This window comes from Symphodus melops (assembly GCF_947650265.1).
Source record: "Symphodus melops genome assembly, chromosome: 1".
Classification (NCBI taxonomy): domain Eukaryota; kingdom Metazoa; phylum Chordata; class Actinopteri; order Labriformes; family Labridae; genus Symphodus; species Symphodus melops.
The window spans coordinates 4,990,123-5,010,313 of record NC_136691.1 but is presented as its reverse complement, the minus strand read 5'-3'; the positions used below and the strand labels follow the sequence as shown (position 1 = coordinate 5,010,313).

Here is a 20,191-nt window from a genome sequence, read left to right as displayed (position 1 = left end):
ACGCCACCAGACACACACGCTGAGTCCCCAAAAGATGCTTAAAGATAAAAGGGAATCGACCTGTCAGCCGTATGTACAGAGACTGGAGATCTGAAAGGAGAAGAGCCATGAAAAATGGATGAGAGAAGAAATCCACTTCACCTCCCCCCTGGAGGCTGGCAAACCCCCCACAGCGCTCCCACTCATAATCCCCTCTGCTCCTGCACGCAGGCACACACACACACACACACACACACACACACACACACACACACACACACACACACACACCTCTCTCTCTGTTACTTACACACATGTAGTTTGTGTATTTCAAACAGAAAGACAAGGTAGACACACACCATTCGAGGCCCTTTAGTAGGTGTAGGTTTAGCTCTATTTTCAAATAAGAGCAGTATTTTTTAATTATGGGACATTATCTGTAGCTATCAATCATTGAACTTAAATCAGGATTAAATCTTATTTCATGATCATTTGTTAATAATTGGCCAAATATTCTTTATTTGCTTACATTTTCGAGTACTTTTATAATTAATTTTGGACATAGAGACAAAACGTATTCACTGTTTTTTCATGAAGCACTCAAGTGTAAAATATCAGTCATGATTTAAATGGCAAAGCACATATCAGTAAATCATTTGAGTCTGACAAAGGCTTTACCACCTTGGCACAGTTTAAGCGTACGCATGAAATACACAAAATATCGGTTATCACACATCTTTCATCCCAGACAAAGAAACCATACTATGAGGCGGCAGCTCACTAAGTGCAAAATGTCTGAATGCTAACATACAAGGACATTAGCTGACGTGGTTGTTTTTGTAGGTGACAATCACCATTTCAAACACCTTTACTTGGCAAATAAGCAAGCTAACGTTTAGCCCTTTGAGCGAATTAGCCCTATCAAAACAACTTCTACTAAGGGAATACCATTAGTTTTGCTGTTATTGAATTATTACTTATTAAGACATATGAAACATATAGTCTAAATATTATTGGATAACTGAAGGTGCTGCAGTTTATCCTGAGGGGAAAGGGAATGTCTGTAACTACATTTTCATGGTAAGGAAAATTAAATGGATGAAGAATTGGACAAATTGACACTTGAACCCTTTGTGAGCCAGGAATTCAAATACAATTTTTGACAATCTGCCTGTTTATACAAAGACATTTTTCTGCATTAGTGAAAAATATGACCTGCTGATCTCAACTCAATTGTTGGCAGAGATTGTTGGATTTATTCTCTGGAGACATGATTTTGTGCAGAATCTCACATAGCTGCCCAGATGGTAATTTAAAAAAAAAATATATATATATTAGTGTGGACAGAACAGTTGGGTGACCCAGACTACTGACTCTGCCACCGCTACAACAGTTAAACCCCAAACTGGTGAATCACACGAGAAACACACACTCAAACATAAACACTGTCCCTTCACCACCTGAGGCCCTTTACTAGGTGTGATCCAACTTAAGACACTCACATGTACTTGTGACAGCGTGTGAAATGTTCCAGTCAAAGCGGCTGCAGCGACTCAGGCTATCTGCTGCCTCCTTTAAGGCCTATCTGACGGGCTGGCAGTCGCCTGATGAGAAGGAGACGCAGACATGAAGGGGTGAGGGGGAAGCTGTCACAGAGACTTTGATTGGCGGCTTGTCTCTCTAGTTTCCCCTGTCAGAATCGGGGTGGAGGACTTCAATGACAGCGTGATGCATGCCACTTTACAACCAAGCAGGGATGTGAAAGAAAAGTCCAGTTTTGATACAACCTGGGCCTTTTATTTAATCACAGTTTAATACAGAATACTTTAAATGTAATGCATTCCTATATGGAAGCACAAAGAGGAAATGTATCCATACTTTCATATAATCACTTTTCATGGCAACAAGTAGTTATCATGAGATCTTGACTCATTTTTTTAATCTTGTATCTACAGAACTGCAGCGCACAAAACAACCACAGAAGTAGGCGTAGCTTACCTTGTTAGTGTAAGCAAAGCAAAGGTGACATGGCACGTCACCTTCTGGCCCAGCTATTATAAAATCAGCCTTGTTATCTTGAGATAATGAGATAAATGTGTCAAAATTCTGAGAAAATATATATATATCAAAAAAATTTTTTGATGCATTTACTCTGCATAAATGCTTTATATCTGTGTTTAATAATATCCCATAGACTAAACATTAATCCCATAGGCTGTCAGAGAAGATTTCAGCATGCAGCTCGAGGTACTTTGACATGTGACAGAGGGTACTGGGGATCAAACCGTGCATGGTAAACTGCTCATAATTGTAGCTCAGCCTCCCCAGATTGCCAATCAATAGCTTCTTTAATGTGCCAAAATGTTCTGGGGTTTGTTTATTTTTTAAAGGATACTAAAAGCATTTAGTATGTACAAATACATACACCTTACTCAATCCTCATGTTTTATCGAAGTGATGAAGACTACAGAAGGAAGCAGGTCAAAGCAGTTTTTGATGCAGCTTCTTTCTTTCATATGGTAAGAAACCACAGCTTTGATATGTGAGAGTTCATCAGAAAGTGGGCCACAGTGGAGCATCCTTATCAACGAAAGACCAACTAATGTGTGCACTCTGGAAGTGTCAGACATACTTGCAGCTGGGAGGCTTTAAAAACTGTGTGCACAGCGACTCTTCATACATATGCAAGTGAAAGGAGACCAGTTTCTTTTTCCAAAGGAGCCCAAGAAAGACATTTTAAAAACACTGCAGTATGAACGGAGAAGAAAATGCTTAAAGATTCAAATAATAATAATGCATGGTTATTTGAATGGATACAGGCACGAGGTGATGTAAATATAAAAACAAAATGTGTGTATGAACAGTGTATGTTTGTATGTACAGCAGGTGAAGAAGACGGTCAGGTAAAAGTCAGAAAGGCAGAAAGGTACTTGTTTCTGAAGCTGGTCTTTCTTGAGTAATGTTTTTAAAGAAATGTGGTGCTTTAATTAATTCATCTGACTTTTAGAAGAACACATAGACTGTGAAGAGTAATGTGTTTTGGGGAAACAATTCAGTACCTTAAAAAATGTCAACTCCACAGCACATCTCTCATTGCATGCATTTTAGACAATCAGGTTGAACACGATGGATGTGCAGACAGTAGAGGGCGCTCTAACCTGCTGCATCGTGTGGGGAGTGCAGTGAGGAGAGCTCCTTGTCAAGTGTCCTCAGTAAAAAAAAAAAAAAAAAGTGATGCATGTTGGTGGCAGCTTTACTTTCAGAAGCCATTAATGCCGCAGATTAAGATCAAACTGAAACATGTTTAAAGCCAAGGAGTCAAAATAAATTGACAGTGATTCATTCCCTAAGAAGCACATCATACATAAATGAGTAAATAATTTAATCTTAATTCAAAATAAATATATTAGAAAGACATTAGGAAAATACATTTAAATCTGATCATAAAACACACTAAGAGGCCCTCACAACCAATGAGCCATGCAAAATGTTAATTCAATGTAAACCATAATCACATTATGATAATCAAATCACACGTCAGTCACAAGCAATTAGGTCCACTTTGACATTTGAGGGACGGTGCAAACTTGGTGGAGATTTTTAAAGCTTGTGTTATAGCCTAAATTACGCACTACAGGGTTGAATAAAAGGATGACTAATCTCAAAGTAAACCATCTTCTTGTGTTTTTTTTTTTGTTTGTTTGTTTTTTTTAATCTCATTAGGTTATCTTCACACTTGATTTCCGATAATAACCCTGCTCGTTACGATATTGTTCTATTGGAGTGTTTTGTGCGCACGCTCTACTGCGGTTTGCCCAAATGAAGCTTAGTGTGTAAAATTCAAGTTTTGGGAGGAGGGAAAGGATCACCACCAGCAGCAGCAGCAGCAGGAACAGAAGGAGGAGGAGGAGGAGGAGGAGGAGGGTTGGTGGGGGTTATTATACTATTGTCCGCCCCTTAATCCGGTTGGCTCAGAGACTGCCCGCAGGCCAATTTGTAAGTGGTTTGCGGAGCTGCCAATCAAAGCAGACATCCTCTCCTCAGGCTGTGGCTCGGGGAAACATCTCAGTTGCTGTGTGGAGAGATTTGACGGAGGGACACTCCTGTACATGGACCATCACTGCGCTGCAATCCGCCGCCTGCTCTCCCTCACACACACACACACACGCACATACACACACAAACACACACACACGCATGTAATGCCTCGGTGAAATCCGGACGCACACGGTGGAGAAAAGACGCATGTGAAGATTTGATGTTTGCATGTCAGGAGACGAGGAACTAGTCGCCGGGTCCGCGGCTGTTTGTCTTTTCTCATCGCTTCTCCCCCCCTATGTCACTCTAATTAATCGGAGGCATGTGGAATCGCACCAGGATTAGGAATTGCCTCCCAATAGTGTGCTTGCTGTTGACGTTATGGACGGAGGTAGGACGGCTCTTGTTTGCAATCTAAATGAATTTATTTTCCTCCACAGAATTATTTGAAATGTTTAAAAATTACAAATATCAAAAGTTGGTGGGCGTGGGCAGCTTGTATTTGCTCTCCGGTGTTTTGCATATTCGCATCACATTTTTAATCGATAATTGAATTACGTAGCCGTCAGTTGTGGAGCATGTGATCATGTTACCATGACAAGATAGAAGTCTGTGGGATTGATACGGGCTACTCTCCATTTTGGTTCCAATAACAGGAGGGCTCGATACATGTTTTTAAATGTTATTTTGGAGGGAAGAATTAGGCCTGAACCAAGAAGTTGGAAGTTGCATTGCATCAATTTGGTTGCTGCAGCGGATAAATGGAGAGTAACCTGATTGTCTAAAAAAGCCCAGCCTGTAAACTGCAGGCTGTTCACGTGCTCCATTCATGAATATTTCCTACATCCAGCCAGTGCGTTTGAGCTCTCTGATGATTTGAACGCAGAGTCGGGCACTGTTTGAGCCACTTGTCCATTTTTACGCATGAATCTGAGCAGCAGCCCCCCAGACCACGCTGCAGCCCTCTCAATACAGAGGCCTAAATATAAGTTTGGTCTTTTTTTTAAATGTTGTTTCCAGGTGTCCCAGTCAAAAGGCTATTTCGAGCTCCAGCTGATCTCCGTGGAGAATGTGAACGGCGAGTTGGCGGACGGAGAGTGCTGCGACGGCTCCAGGAGCTCCCAGGACCTGCGCTGCACTCGAGACGAGTGCGACACTTACTTCAAGATCTGCCTGAAGGAGTACCGGACGGAGGTCGACGCCAGCAGCGCCTGCACGTACGGATCTGGATCTACGCAAGTTCTCGGTGGAAATATGATTTCTTTTAAGGGCACCAATAAGAATCCGAATAGAATCGACGAGGCTGGCAAGATATCGATCTCCTTCCAGTTTGCGTGGCCGGTGAGTTGGGAATGCTTTCTTAATTAAGTCAACTGGAGTGTTTGTTGATTCCCTCTTTTCCCGGAGGAGAATCCCACTGAGCCATGTTAAACACCTGGACTAAACACCGTCAATGTTTAGTTTAGTGTGTCCATTTGTCTTTGGGAGCATGTCACAAATCCTCTGATGAAAGGTTGCATATACACTCTCCAGTTCAAAGTACATCTCAGTAATACTGTTTGGATAAAAGTTGACTTGAGACTACCATTACCAGATGACCTGCTTAATATTCAATTGATTATTGGTTTGGTCTTTTTGGACATATTCATGTCCTTGTCATCAGATGTCTTGCATAAAACTTCCAAAATGATTCGTCAGGTGTGACAGAAAAGAAGAAGAATTCCTTCAACCATCATCATCACGTTTTTTTTTTTTTTGGCTTTGGAAGTCAATTGGCTTTCTCGAGAGAAGAAATACAAACACGTTTTTAAAAGATTGAAAAGTTACCAACTGGTCTGGAGCGTATGGGGGTTAACATTGGTATCATAATGTTGCAACACGACCTCAACGGTCTGGTTCAGGCAGCAGAGAACCCTGAATCTTTGTAAACGAGGCGTTCTGAGCAGCGTCCTGTCTTTATGAGAATTGACACGAGCATCACGACTAAACGGTCGCATGCTTCCCGAGGATCCGATTGCAGCTACAGTGGTTCAGTGTCATCTCGGTCATCTTTTAAAGTTGCCATGATATATGAGGTTGGCTTTGTTCCAATCCAGCAGCTTGCACCTGCCAAGCCCATGATGGGGTAATTAGACTGAGGGAAATGCTTTGATATGGAGCCTGTAGGAGGAACTCTGCTACTTCTTATATGCACACATTGACATGTTATTGCATTGCTTCTGAAGGAAAGAATCAATCAAGTGGAATTTTCTTTATCACAACTTTCAGGATTGTTTTATTTAACTCTGTGCCGCCGGTTTTGTTTTCTGTTTCTATACCATGGCAACTAAAAAAGAAGCCCTAGGCACCAAATATTGGGTAAGTTCTTGTTTGAGGTGGATATACATGGGCAACATTTCAGTACCGAAACATTGGCAATGTATTTTGGATATTGCTCTCTTCTGCTCTAAGCAACTTGTGGTTCAAATATGACTGCAGTTCTTTTTATTATCTTACAGCTTCGGCACTTTTTCAATGCTGTCAATCATTAAACGACAGGTTGTTTGTAGACGTGGTGTCATTCATTTCATTAAATAAACTTTAATGAAAGGAAAGCTAAAATGTGAAAGGAGTGCGTTGGTCTGTGAGATGAGCCTGGACTTTCTTCAGGGTTCAGCCTTGTTGTCAATTCTCTATTACGACGATTGTGTGGCATCGCTCTGTGAGTGTGCATTGTGTGTTCAGCTGAAGTGAGCGGCGCCTCGGGGCAGCGGTTCAGTGTGTTCTGCCGCGTGGTGTCGACACCTCTCTCTTCTTCCCCCCACAGCTCCCTCTCCTGCTGTGGGTGCCAGGTGGCCCCTGGCGGCCCCTTCAGGGCAATTACGTTCATCTGACTACAGATGAATGATAGATGATGTCAAAAAAAAAAAAAAAAAAAAGGTGTGCACCCCTCCTGTAGCAATGCGAGTTTGAGAGGTGTGTGCTCTCTGTCTCTTATTCTTATCGTGAGTGAACAAATCCATTGCAACAGGCTCCGGAGAATGTCATGAAATATTTTAGAGCCTGTATTGCAGCTATCGTGTTGCTACTTTAGGATTTGTAGAGGGCAAGCGTTCGAAGCAGAGCTAAAACAATGGACAGAAAATGTAAACTGCAAACATTTCAATAAGTGGTGATTTTGATGGAAAAAAACGCCTGTTTTAGTTCCAGCTTTCAGGCTGTAATTTGCTGCCTAACAGTCACATTCTGGTGTTGGTTGGATAAATCAGGAAAACATGAGGACGTCGTATTGGGCTGCAGGAAGGTTTTTTTTTTTTTCTGTATTGAATCTGTGTTTTTCACATTTTTCTGATCATTTTTAAGGCCACGGATAAAGATTGTCAACATTTCATTTATTCCATACTTTCTGAAACCACCATAACTACACCATTTGCATTATTTTAATGACGCTAGTATGGAAGCTTTTAAAAACTATCTTCAGTCTTTCAAACCCAAATATCTAATCTGCACAAAACCGTCGTCGGTTTAACAGAAAGCTCACCATTGCTGCTGTCTTTGTGAGGTGTACACAACGTGCAGACGTCTTCTTCTGGTAATTACAAAAGAAAAACATTTCTTAAATCTGGCTGCCTAGAAGTTATTTTAAGTTGTCTTTGCTACTGAAAGCAGTATCATGTTGTAGTTTAAAGTTCTGGTGTCCCAACAAGCTTACTCATGCTCCAACAATAAAAGAACAAAAGGAACCAGTCAAACAGCTGCTATTGAAAGAATTGGTAGATGCAGTTCTAGATGAGATGATCAGAGGACGGTCGAGGCAGAAGCAGGTAAAAAGAATCCAATAAACAGCCTCTTTGTCTTCTTTGATAATAGACTGAATGGCTGCAGGTATTTGATCAGAGCTCAGACACGCACAAAAAAACCTTTTTAAATAAGCGTCCATTAAGTCTTTGAACGAACGAGTGAAGCATCTTCAAAATACCGAATGATGAACTGACTCCTTGAATAATAATGAGGACATCATTAACTGCATCCCGCCCTGTTTTTAAAGAAATGTGCTTGAGTTGCTTTTTTGACTAAATCTTCTCATAATTGGGAAAAAAAAAACTTGATTTGCATAATTGGTAGGTTCAGTAATGAGCAGATCTGTGAGCGAGTACTGATCTCCATATAGCTTAGCTTTTTTTTCTTTTGTGTTGGTGGCTTCACATGTTTGATGCAGGCTCTTCGACTTTTTAATGATTGGAGCGACTCTCACAGCTGGTTATAGCAGAGGCGGTCCACCTCTTAGTGAATTAACAGCCACCTCTCAAGCTCCAGGGGAAAATGTCAAAGGTGTGACTTCACGCGCTAAAGGCCATATATCTAATGAGGCAGGCTTTTGTGGAGGTTATCACGTGGGAAGGTTAGCACTGAGGCTAACTGATTATCTGCTGCGAACACTGGATTTATGTTCAAGCTGCATGTTTATAAATGTCACACTCCTCGCGTTGCTCTTCACGCCCTACATGAACCACTGGGAGCTTCTTCTTTCACTCGTTGACTGACACCTCGAGGCGCGGAGGTGAAGAGGGTTATTCTGGTGTGTTGTGTTTCTGTGAAGTGGCCCGGGCTGATAACCGTGCACTATTCCAGTGCCAGATGTCACAACAAGCCTTCGGGGTCACTTGCTGTGGCGTTGTCGCTTTTCTTCACTGAAGAAAACAAAGATGCAGTGTACTGTTCAGGCTTTGTCGTCTGGATAGCTGCCAGCTTTAAGCCTCTTGGAAAGCAACGAATGGTGAACTCCTCTGTCATCCTGAACCCGGCGTATGAGACTATCTGGAAAATGAAACTAATAATGACGGAATTCTTTTCTTGCTTCCCCTTTTTTTTGTCTAATCTGGCCTACAAAACAGGATGTGGTCCTCTATCTCATACTTACGCTTGCAATTCACAAGTGTTTGGCTCCTGAGAAAGCTTGCATCCATCTGGCACACATGGCAGGGTGGACATGCAAGCGGAGGGAAGTGGACGGGTCTGAAGTTTGAGAGCGATATCACTTTGGGCTGCAGCAATCTATTTAATCTACTGATTAGGTTAAGAATTGTGTTTTTGTTACAATAAAGTTTTTTTTTTTCATGTAGTCCATCAGAAGTAGAATTGGGACCAGTCCAATCTAATGCAGTTATAGGGCTCAATATTGATGTTATTTAAGTATCGGATGTTGGTCTGACGGTGGTCAGCTCGCACACTCTTTGAACAGATTGAACTGCTCGTGCCCACGTCTACATCAAGACGTTAAGACAAGTTGGAACTGCTCCTTCGATATGATGAAAAGTGCAATTCTTCTTTGATCAACACTAACCTCCTCTAACCCTTAGTTTCAAAACAAATATTTATTTACAAAATGTCAAAAAAAGCAGCCGAAGCCGAACGCGTAAGAAGCTAGAACTAGCTTCTGTTTTTCAGATCACCTTAACGACTCGCCTTTTTATTTCGAGAAAGTAGTACCGTAAATTCCGTACTATTGAGCGCACCTGGATATAAGCCGCACCGGCTAAAAATAAGTAAATAAATGTATTTGTACATATATAAGCCGCACTTGATTATAAGCCGCAGGTGTCCACGCTATAACAAGAGCTATTTACACAGACGTAGGCTACCGGTAACATCCGCAAATACTGTAGCGTCCGTACGGACGTTAAAGGACGACCAGAGCGTTCAAATAATAACTTTTAATAACCCGATCACTGTCGGCCGTGACCACGCCGTTTACAGCAGAGAGCAACACATAACTTGCCGTAACAATCCAACTCTCTCCCCCAGCGTTCTCTCATACAGCCACTCAACACGTTCGCGCTGGTGCATTCACTGACTCTCCACATAATCGGAATTATGAACACATTATCAACTACTGACTTTACAACATGAACCGTTACAATACGAAGCCTAGCCGACGGTGTCTGTAACACGGCTGATGAAAAAGATGACCGTAATATATTTCACAAGAAAAAGTCCATCCATTCACTGCCTCAGAATGACTTCATTACTCACTTCCTCAGTCTCTGTTGTCGCTGTCAGTGTCATCTTAACGTGCAGCAGCTCTGTTAGCTTCTTTGACAGCCAGGTCGATCGCCTTTAACTTGAAAGCTGCATCATATGTATTTCTCCGTGTGTTTTCCATGATGAGGGTGCGTGCATGAAGCGCAAAATGACTGATATTAAGATCCGACGTGACGAAGTCAAATGTTTTTGCGGCAGAAGCTCATTGTCCCCCATAAAAAATCCATGCATTAGCCGCACCGGAGTAGAAGCCGCAGTGCTCGAAGTGTGAGAAAAAAGTAGCGGCTTATAGTCCGGAATTTACGGTAATTCATTGTCTTTTGTCAATGAATCTGTTAAGCTCGTATTGCAATCACCAAAATAAAGACTGCTATTTTCACTGAATCTGTTAACCTGCTGCTGCTTTAAAGACGGGATGATTCGATGTCGTTTCACTGACTGAATATATTACTTGCAGAACAGAACAATTTTCAAATTGACCTTGAAAGCCTGAGCTGTGACAGTACCTCTTTCCATACCTTTAATTTTCTGAAACAGGCACTTGAGGGAATTTTCAAAGAGCACTTGTCATCTCTTAGAGCAGAGCAGTCAGGCTGAAACAGTGAATCTTATCATCTCTGCAGTTTCTGGGAAATGCTGCTTCTTTTGTGATGACACAGAGACGGATACATCTTCGCCTCTCAGCCCTCTCGGTTATCTTCACACCCGTGTGATGCAGTTGCTAATGGCTGATTTAACTCGGATTGCATGATCCTTATCCATTGTTTGGAAGGCGTCCAGTCATTCTCCAGCTCTGGCTTTTTCTTGCCAGCATGCCAATAAAGAAGACTCACTATTGATGCTTCTGCTGCCACCTCTGAGCTCAGCCTACACTCAGTGTTTCCCCACAGGCCCGGATTTACAGGAAATGCAACCTGCTTCTGCTTTTTATTGTGAGGGCTTTGATGTGTATTGTTTAGGCATTTTTAACTTTTTGATTCTTTCTTTCCTTGTACCATAAAACCTGTAATATAAGTCTCACGGGTATGTAAGATGTGGTTAATGGGGAGTCCAATGGGGGAAAATGCTTACATTGTGTTCCTGTGTGGTGATTTCCATAGCATTAAGCAGAGTCGACAACAGCCTGTTTCTGTGCAGCTGTGTGACTATTTCCAGTACTGTCTATTTTCACCCTGTGGTGCTAACAGTCCTGTTGGATACCACTATGGTTGTTGCACTGCCCACCTCTGCTGGCAACTTGTTTTTTTCTAAATGTGGATTCTTAGTTCTCCACAAGCTTTATTTACTTAACAGTGTACCATTATGTTCTTAAAATGCACGATTAAGACCTGATGAAGGGGAAAAGCCCTTTAAAGGTTTCGTCGACAGCCGGTGTGCTATGTTTCCAAGCATACTTTGCACGGCATCAAACTTTTGGAGCTCCCTCTACTGGTTGGGCGGCACATCATGAACTTTAACTCCTCCATGTTAGCAAATGGTACATGAGCCAATCTGTAAAATCAACATGCACGTTAAATACATTGATTTGTTGGTTTGTTGTTATTGTGCTGAATATGCATGCGTGTTCAGGTATAATGTCGTGATTGACCGCTCAGTTGACTCCTGCAGCGCTACGTACACTGGACAAGCAGACTCGAGATGGGAAAGCAAAAGGAAGTGTTACAAACACAAGAGTCGAACAACTTGAGGAGGATGAGGAGATGTGTTGTCCATCTTCTGAAATACATTCAGTGTAGCTGATATTGATGGTAATGTCTTTGCATATTGGAGTAATCATTGTTACTAAACAGCAGCTACATAAACTACTATTCAGGCTGTATCCCAGATAAACAGAGCAAGACAACATGCCCTTTAAAAACAAGAGTGCAGTTTAATTTGTTAGGAAACGGCGCTAGCTTGTCATAAACGCATTATTGTTTTTAAGTGTCTGTTTGGGTATAGTGTAAAGAAGTAAAAGTGTAATGTCTTAATTGGTAACTTTCAGAGTTGGCTATTGAACTTTTGACTTTACAGGCTGCTTAGCTTGCTGTTTTCGGCAGGTTTTAGTGTTTCTGCTAAGCTAGGCTAATCACCTCCTGCCGCCAGCTCTGATATTAGCTCTCAAAAAATTACAGTTTTTCCCCCTCACAACAATTTTAAAATGTTTCTTTACAAATATCAACTAGATGTGAATGAATCAGACCAGTCCTGACGCATGTGGACCGTACTGTACTTTTATGAATGGAATCGAGCATCAATGCACTTTAGCAGCTAGCTGACCAAGTTGAGGCCTCGTTTGGTACGTCTGATTGAGTTTCTATTTTGTTAGCACATGCTGTGTGAGCACTTTGGGAGAGTGAAAGAGGGAGGGCGGGGGGGGGGGGGGGGTAGAGATGCGTCTTACTTCCATTTGATCACTAATGAAATTGCTGGTGAAATTTGTGTGCTTTGCTTCCTTCCTACTTCCCTGCCCCCCAGCTACATCCGCCGGGTGTCCTTTTGAAGGAAGCCTGCTTGTAACTGTATCTGCTATGAACTTCGATATGCATCAGTCCCCGCTTTGCTAGTAAATAGACGCTTGTAGCCACACCTGTGAAATGTGAATCTGCACAGATCAGCTGAAGATTCTTTGTCTCGTAAAAAAAAAAAAAAAAAATCTGATTGGCTTTGGCTTGCTGCTCTGGCATTTGCCAGATGCAGTGATCCTTTTTTTGTGCTATTGTCAACCATTGTGTTACTTGAATTTTCTTTTCTCATACAAACAAATCGACTTCTTAGCAACATTCGACAAACCAATTTTAGTTCATGTTTAATTTATGTAGCCTACTTTGAAATTACTTGTCTCTAACATCCCTAATTAGCTCCAAGCTAGCTTTGTTCACAGAAGCAAACGACCATTAAGGCTAGTTTAATTTTAAGCCAATTTATTTCTGTGTTTCAGTACCTGCTTAGGTTTGTTTCAAGCTTTGATACCTTTTCAATGATGCTTCTGTTTTCTTGCAGTTGAATTTAATGTAAAGAGGAAAACATCAGTGCTGGGTTACTTAAATGTTCACTTGTGTCTTAAAAAGGTTGAGAAGTATGATGGAGATATAGAAATACATTCTAACATTTTGAGTCTGTACATGTGTACTGTATGTTCTTACTGTCCCCTCCCTCCATCTCCTCTCAGGCTGCAGTAAGCTTTATTTTGGACGCACACACAAACACACAGAACTAAAGGCTAGCACAGGCTGCCATGGTTAACCACACCTGATGTGGTGCTTGTCAGAGCGTTGCTAGGCGACGGCTACATAGGCTTCTGGTAAACAATTATCTTCCCTTTCAGTGGCTCCCTCCCCCACCCCTCCCTGTCTGGTCCCAGGGCTGCTGCGTGGAAAGCCACTTACAGCGGTCTCACCTGTGATTCAGCTCAGCTCCGTATTGATTATGCAATTAGCAGGTCAGGCAGAACTGACACTCCCTTTTAGTGAAAGTGGTGCTCAGGGTTTGTTATTTAGATTTCAAGGTTGTAATCGCTCTTACTCACATATTAAGCTGTACAGCCCAACCACTTTGTATGTGTTGCAGAAAGGTGTTTTTTTTTTCTCTGCATATAAAGTCCCGTGCACAGACTTGTGCATACATGTCTTTTGTACTCTATTTAACCAAGCATGCAGAGGAAGCATATATGACATTCGAAATACCTGCGATGTGTAAGGACATTAGTTACTATTTACTGTTATTTACTATATAATAATAAAAATAAAGTGCAATAAATAGACAAAAATTAAATTGTTTCTTCGCTCCCATATTAAATGTTTTCTTTTCTTCAATTTTTTGTTTGTAAGGTCCCTTTTTTCCTAAACACCAGTGTCTTTTTTTTTTTTTTTTCAATTGTTTGCAGCAGCAGGCGTCGCCAGGAGAAAACGTGCAGTGCCTAGCGTTCTTTTTCCGAGCCCTCCGCCTTTTCAGTGCAGCCTCTTTCAAACGCATTGAGTTTCAACTTTTCAGAAAGGTGCTGCTGACGTCAGCAGTGCTCTTTTTCAGACGCATATCATCCTCTGTATGATGCTCGTACTGAAGAAAACAACGCAGTAGTGTCTGTCATACAGCGGCCATTTTTAAGCTACTGTTGTCATAGAGACAACCGCGTACGTCCAGCGCTTAAATTCTCAGCACAGCTAGCGCTTCTCCGCTAGGTGAACTCGGGGCTTAACATGACCGTAATAAAGCCCAAGATTTTTTTTGAGTTGATAAGCATTTACTCCTTATCACCCAGACCTCCATCAGATAGCTGAAATATGCACTATATGTACTTCACGTTTACACAGCAATTTTTCCGATTTTATTTAAAGAACTTTAGATCGCTGTCATTTAATGCTTTGCCCCGATGCAGGTTCATTACGGTGTGTTGTGCCGACTACTACATCGACTACTTGTCTCACTCCTGGTCGTCCACGTGTGCATGAACGCGAAGAAGGAGGAAGGCACAGTCGTCATGCCCTCATTTCATTCCAGTAATGCCTTCCCCCTCAGACACTGCACAGTCAGTGTCCCAGAAATCGTACTTTCTGTTTCCCGTCTTCCCGCAGAGTGTACATGTCTGACAGACATCTGTGACGTCACTACGCTCCTCAACAAAGATGCAGTGTAGTGAGTGTGTGTGTGTGTGTGTGTGTGTGAGAGAGATCTGGTCAGCTGCCCTATGGGAACCTGTGTGTTCTGAACTCTTTGTGAACATCTAACTCAGACTCATTTCTTGGCATCAAATCGATCTGTTTTGTGGTGTCAGGATGTTGGCAGGAGAACACTTTTGTTCATTTTTTTATTTGGCACAAGGTACAGTGTGTCCTAATCAGTGCCCTCGGGTGGTTGACAATATTTTAACTTGTACCTCCCCCATTGTATTCAAAGGATGACTTTAAACAAGAAGACTATTTGAGTTTTAGCGTCTTTAAATTGTTCGAGCCTATTTGATGGGTTGCTGTTCTTGCGGTCAACCGCTTGGTGCATCTCTGTACTTTTCAATCACCCCACGGGGATAAATAAAGTTACAGTGACTTCCTCCCTCTTTAAGTGTCGCCCTCCTGTCCCTCCCTTCTTATCAAAAAGATATTCACATCCACTCTTTTCCTCAGGCTTCTTATGTACACATAAATATCTCTTTTTTTGAGCTTGTATTATACTCATCAAATATTATTATCTGCTGGACAAATGACAGTTTCTTTGTTAACATGTAGCAGTCTGAACAAGGGGCACTTCATGATACCTATATTTTGATCTGCGGTGCTAATAACTATACATAAATCCAGTGAAGAATACATAAATCCTGAACCTTTTTAGGGCCATTTGATATGATGATATGATGGTCTTGAAATATATAAATGATCACAGAATTGCAATATAGGGATATGATCGTTACTGCGGGCAACAAATCCCATAACGTATCTTTTTGAATCATATTGTTTTTAATCATAAATGAAGGGAACTGCAGCAGCTCAGTCTGTCAGGACTTGGGTTGGAAACTGGAGGGTTGTCTGTTCAAGTCCCTGGACGGACCATATATGGAACCTAGGTCTGTTGTTTGAAAGGTGCCAGTTCACTTCCCGAGTAATGCCCCTTGAGCAAGCCACTGAAACCCCAACTGCTCGGATCATCAATTCCTGTGCAGCACCTCACTCTGACATCTCTACATAAATGCATTTATAGAGGTCCTGTTTGTGCTTTTGGACCTGTGTGTGGGTTGCATGTTTCATAATAACAGATTGAGTTGAGATTGATAAAGTTTATAAAAGGAATTTAAAAATAGTTGTATCCTGAGTTACCTAGAAATTCTCACCCCTAATACCTGTAAAGAAACCCTATGTCTATCGCCTATGTACATTTTTCAGGTTTTCTTTCCTTCATTTTACCAGCACATCCAATGACTACAATGCAGGTCAAAGTTTTCTCAGGATTTGTCTCAGTTTTCTCTTTGATACAAATCACAACGATACCCAGAAGTCTATTCCAGCAACGCATCATCCATTGGTTTAAACTAACCTGTCATCACTACAGTCTAATCCCAGCTCACATTCCATATTTGTGATTGAACATCACAAGTCTTTTACAATCACAGGAAGAGCTGACATCGAAGGATCAAAAAGCAACGTCGCAATGAACGCTTCGGCCGCCACAAGCCAGTTATCCCCGTGCTAACTTCTCGCACACCTCCTACTTAAAACCACCAAAAAGTCAGAGAAAAACCCAGAATCTGTTATAATTAGCATTTTTCCAATCAGCTGTGGTTTCGAGGTTTGACCTGTGTCCTGCGAGTCTGTGAATGTCTCTGCAGCCCACCGTGTCCCCTGCCTCTTGTTCCATGAATGGTGTGCAGGTGCTAGAGTCTCCTTATGGGGGTAATTAAAGCACGTCATTACACGGGCAGTTAAATTGTCACTGTACTGTTGAACCTGTTTGAAATGATAATGGAGCTCGGATGGAGGCGGTGCTGTAATGCTCTCCTGTCAAGGCTCCCTGTTGCTTTGGATCAGGAATTAGCTTGTTAATGTTTCTGAGGCATGTCTATTGCTGTCGTTGCACTTCTGCAGGCAGTTTAACACCCTGAGAACTGAGCTTCAACCTGATTGTTTGGAACCCTCCGAAGGCGTTTTTCACTTGTTTCTGCACATATGACGACTGAGATTTTCGCCACAGTTGCATTGTGAATTTCAAACCGTTTCAGGTATACATGTCCTTGAGTAGGCAATGACTTCTGTGCATCCAAGAAAAATCTAAAAATCAATATCCTTCTGCATTTCGTAAGCTCATGTGCACCCAATTTTAAGTATTTAATTACTTTGATTACTTGATGTTTGAACGTGCGTGTCTCGGGTTTGCATGTGAAGTCATTTAGCGTTTCTATGCAAATGTGCGTGTGCTGGTGTTTGTTGTACGTGTTGCATCGTATTGGATCATGCTGGTTAATTAGCACCAGGAGGGGAGGGGTTTGTTGTGTTGGACGTGCATGGGTAATGACCCTGTTGGCATAGAAGCAGCATGCTCAATGAGCCGTGTGTGTGCGCACAGCCGGTGTACAACAGCCAGCCAAATGCCTTGCCTTCAGTGCGACATCTCTTGGCACAATACTCTGGCAAGCAACCTGTGTGCAGGATTCACAGCCCCCCACCTCTCCACCCAGCAGAGATATGACTGCTATTACGTCTGTAACCTGGTTTCTCAACCAAACATGTTGGTGTAGTAGTATGAATGAATGAATGAACGTTGCTTTGCAAGGCCGCAAGTCATCTTTGAGTAGCGATTGTCATGTTTTACTGCTACCTCTGACAGATTGACTAATTTGACTGACACATATTTGCATTTGAGTCCACCCTCCAGGTGCAAATGGAAAATGGTGCAACTCACATTTACAAATTCATCTTTAATAGCCTAAGGTTGTGCCACAGGCTGTGTAGACTTTTTAATATCCAGTTGCATAAATGCATCACTTTCATTTGGAGCCAATGATACCAAATGATATGTCATAATTAACGTAGTAAAAGGGGCAAATGGTAATTTCAGCATTGATAAACAACATTTTGTTGTCCTATCGTTATGTATGGATAGTCTTTTTATGTCCATACAAAGTGATGGAGGAACGCTGCTAATCGTCCATATTTTACTAGTAAATTCAAAGATCAGAGGAGGTATAAGATGCATGACATGCTGCCGTGTATTCAGCAGAAATGGTGTAGCTCGATTGCCCTTGCTGGAATAGTGTAGACTCAGCCCTAGTAAAACCAAAAGCTGGGATTGACATCACAGATTAATGAAGATTACATGCAGCGATTACTGGCCACGGGATGAATCGTGATGACCTCATGTCCCATCAAAAGGCAATAAATCAGGAGATGTCAGTGGAACTCCCACGAGGGAAAGAGCTGGGAACAGAGAGGTGGACATTCAGGTCACCTTTCAATGACATGGGAACAGAAATAGCTCAAGGTTTGCCGACAGGGTTTTTATGGGTGGTGCTGATCTGTGAATTGTATAGTTACTCTATCTGAGGCATAAAAAAAAGATCCCAAGAATACTTCTCAAAGCTCAATCAACAATCAGAGTCTGAACTTTCCCCAAATGACAGAAAAGAGTCAATCAAACCTCCCCTTCAATGCAGACACACCCCTGAATTGTTGGGAGACTAGGATCTTGCCTGGGATTACACAGCAGGCCTGGATCTCACATTCTTAGTATTCTTCGAATGCAAACAAGCACATCGCCCCACATGCAAAGGGCTGACCCCTCTTTTGAGGAAGAAGTGTGCAGATCCCATGCTTACTGACCCCAACCTGCCCCAGCTTCCACTTCCCATTGCCACCTCTCTCTGTTCCTTGTCTCTTTTTTATTTTATTTCACTGGCCACTGTCCAATCATCCGTCCACGAATCAACTGGCGTGGGAACCTACACCTGTGGCTTTCCCCAGACATGACCACCACATCTTCCGTGTTCCCTTAAAATGGGCTTTTTGCCGTGACTCAAAGGACTCTACCTGGACTGAATGAATAGGTGACTTTTGCTTCATGTTGCGAGTTGTTGAGATGCAACTTGATTTATTGGGTCATTCCGAGCAAACGCAGGTTCACTCAGTGCGTGACACACAAACATCCAATTTTGTTTCTCCATGCCCCCCTCCATGACTTGAAAACTAGGATTTCTCAGAGTAAATCCTCTAATCCATTAGGGGAAGGGCTGCCAAGGGGTTTGGAGATTTGACTGACAGAGGATTCTTCGCAGTTTCAGATGAAGTATTTCACACCGTCACATTTGGTTGATGAATGTTTCGAGTTGAGAAAAAAGGGAGCAGATGAATGAAATTAGCATATTCTTTAAATTGTAGCCCAGTTGGATACAATGCTATGACTGATTGACTGATTTAAGAACCATTGGGAACCTTTTTTTTAAAACTTTGCCCATACTACTGTCCTGACCAGGCTCAGTAGCACACATGCTGACACTAATTGTTCTCGTGCTGACTGTGTCTCTTCACTGACAATGGTTTTGATTGGATGGGGTTAAATTATGGTGTTGGGACAAGGGTCTTTGTTCAGTAGCCATCCCCCTTTCCCTCCCCCCACTCCTCCCCTTTATCCCCCTGCCCATCCATCTATCTTCTTCCAACCATTTGGGCAGCTGTCACTTAATCCAGCTAATCACAGACTGGGATGGTCTGTGGGAAACCAGACTAGTCCATGGCTTTGCTCGACCCCAACATACACTGACTCAGGGATCTATTTAGCCAAATGTTTACAACATGCTGGCATGCAAGCGAGGCGGTATATTAGGTGATCCTAAAAGGTGAAGGTCACAATATGGCCACCTGTTCTTTCGTTGATGTCACTTGTACAAAGGTTCTCCTGCAACGCTTGTCACTCTCACAACACACGATGGAACCAGAGCAACACGAACTCCTGCAACTAATGCATTCACTACCACTCACTGTTCCTCTTTTATGCATTGGCATATGCATACACCCACCCACATGCTCAGACTGGGGCAGAAAGCCCACCCTTTTGTGGTGTGGGGGGGGGAGGGGCAATGGGTGTAAAGGTCAGAAGCCGAGTGACATGTCATGGGATGATCCACGTTCATGTCAAATAATCCATCCTCGAGTCTGCATCTGTTGTGCGTCTGCGGTTGGACGGGTTGGTCAAGCTTCCGGCAAACAGCAGCGCAAGCGTTACCCTTCTCCAGAAACACCCGACGCTCGCTCCTTTTTCCTTTCCGATCCATTTTCCTTATTCATCCCCCAGCCAAGCCTCTAATGTCTAACCAGTAGCTACAGTCTCAAACAGCTGTAACCCCCCCCCCCCCCATGTTCAAAATGTGACCCGAGCCCTTTAGTTCAACCCTGTCCCGTCATCTTCCATCCCCTTCTCTTGTCATCCGTGGTCGTCCACAATAACACTCCCCTCCCCTTCCTCCCGCCACCACCCACAGCCAGACAAGCTTTCTTAATCCCACAGCCCAGCAGCAACCAGCCTACCAGCTTGTTGGTCCCCCAGATCAACAACACAGACTGACACACACACACACACACACATTTTCCAATCCCCCTCCCTGTGACTTCTCTTTTCCGTGTCATTGAATTAACCGAAGTCCCTCAAATACTTGCCTTGTGCTTTTTTTTTTTTCTTCTTTTTTTTTGGGGGGGGG

The 20,191-nt window shown here is 42.5% G+C and overlaps 1 protein-coding gene across 2 annotated transcripts in view; it reads left to right on the top strand.

Moving 5' to 3' along the window:
- The first annotated feature begins 3,972 nt into the window (after positions 1-3,972).
- Positions 3,973-20,191, top strand: part of jag2b (jagged canonical Notch ligand 2b) — a 43,427-nt gene continuing 27,208 nt past the window's right edge. For both annotated transcript variants that reach the window (XM_079368892.1, XM_079368891.1), the window contains exons 1-2: positions 3,973-4,408; positions 5,038-5,358. In XM_079368892.1, coding sequence (XP_079225018.1) covers positions 4,340-4,408; positions 5,038-5,358 — 390 coding nt within the window. In that variant the 5' untranslated portion in view covers positions 3,973-4,339. The remainder of the gene's footprint in view (positions 4,409-5,037; positions 5,359-20,191) is intronic.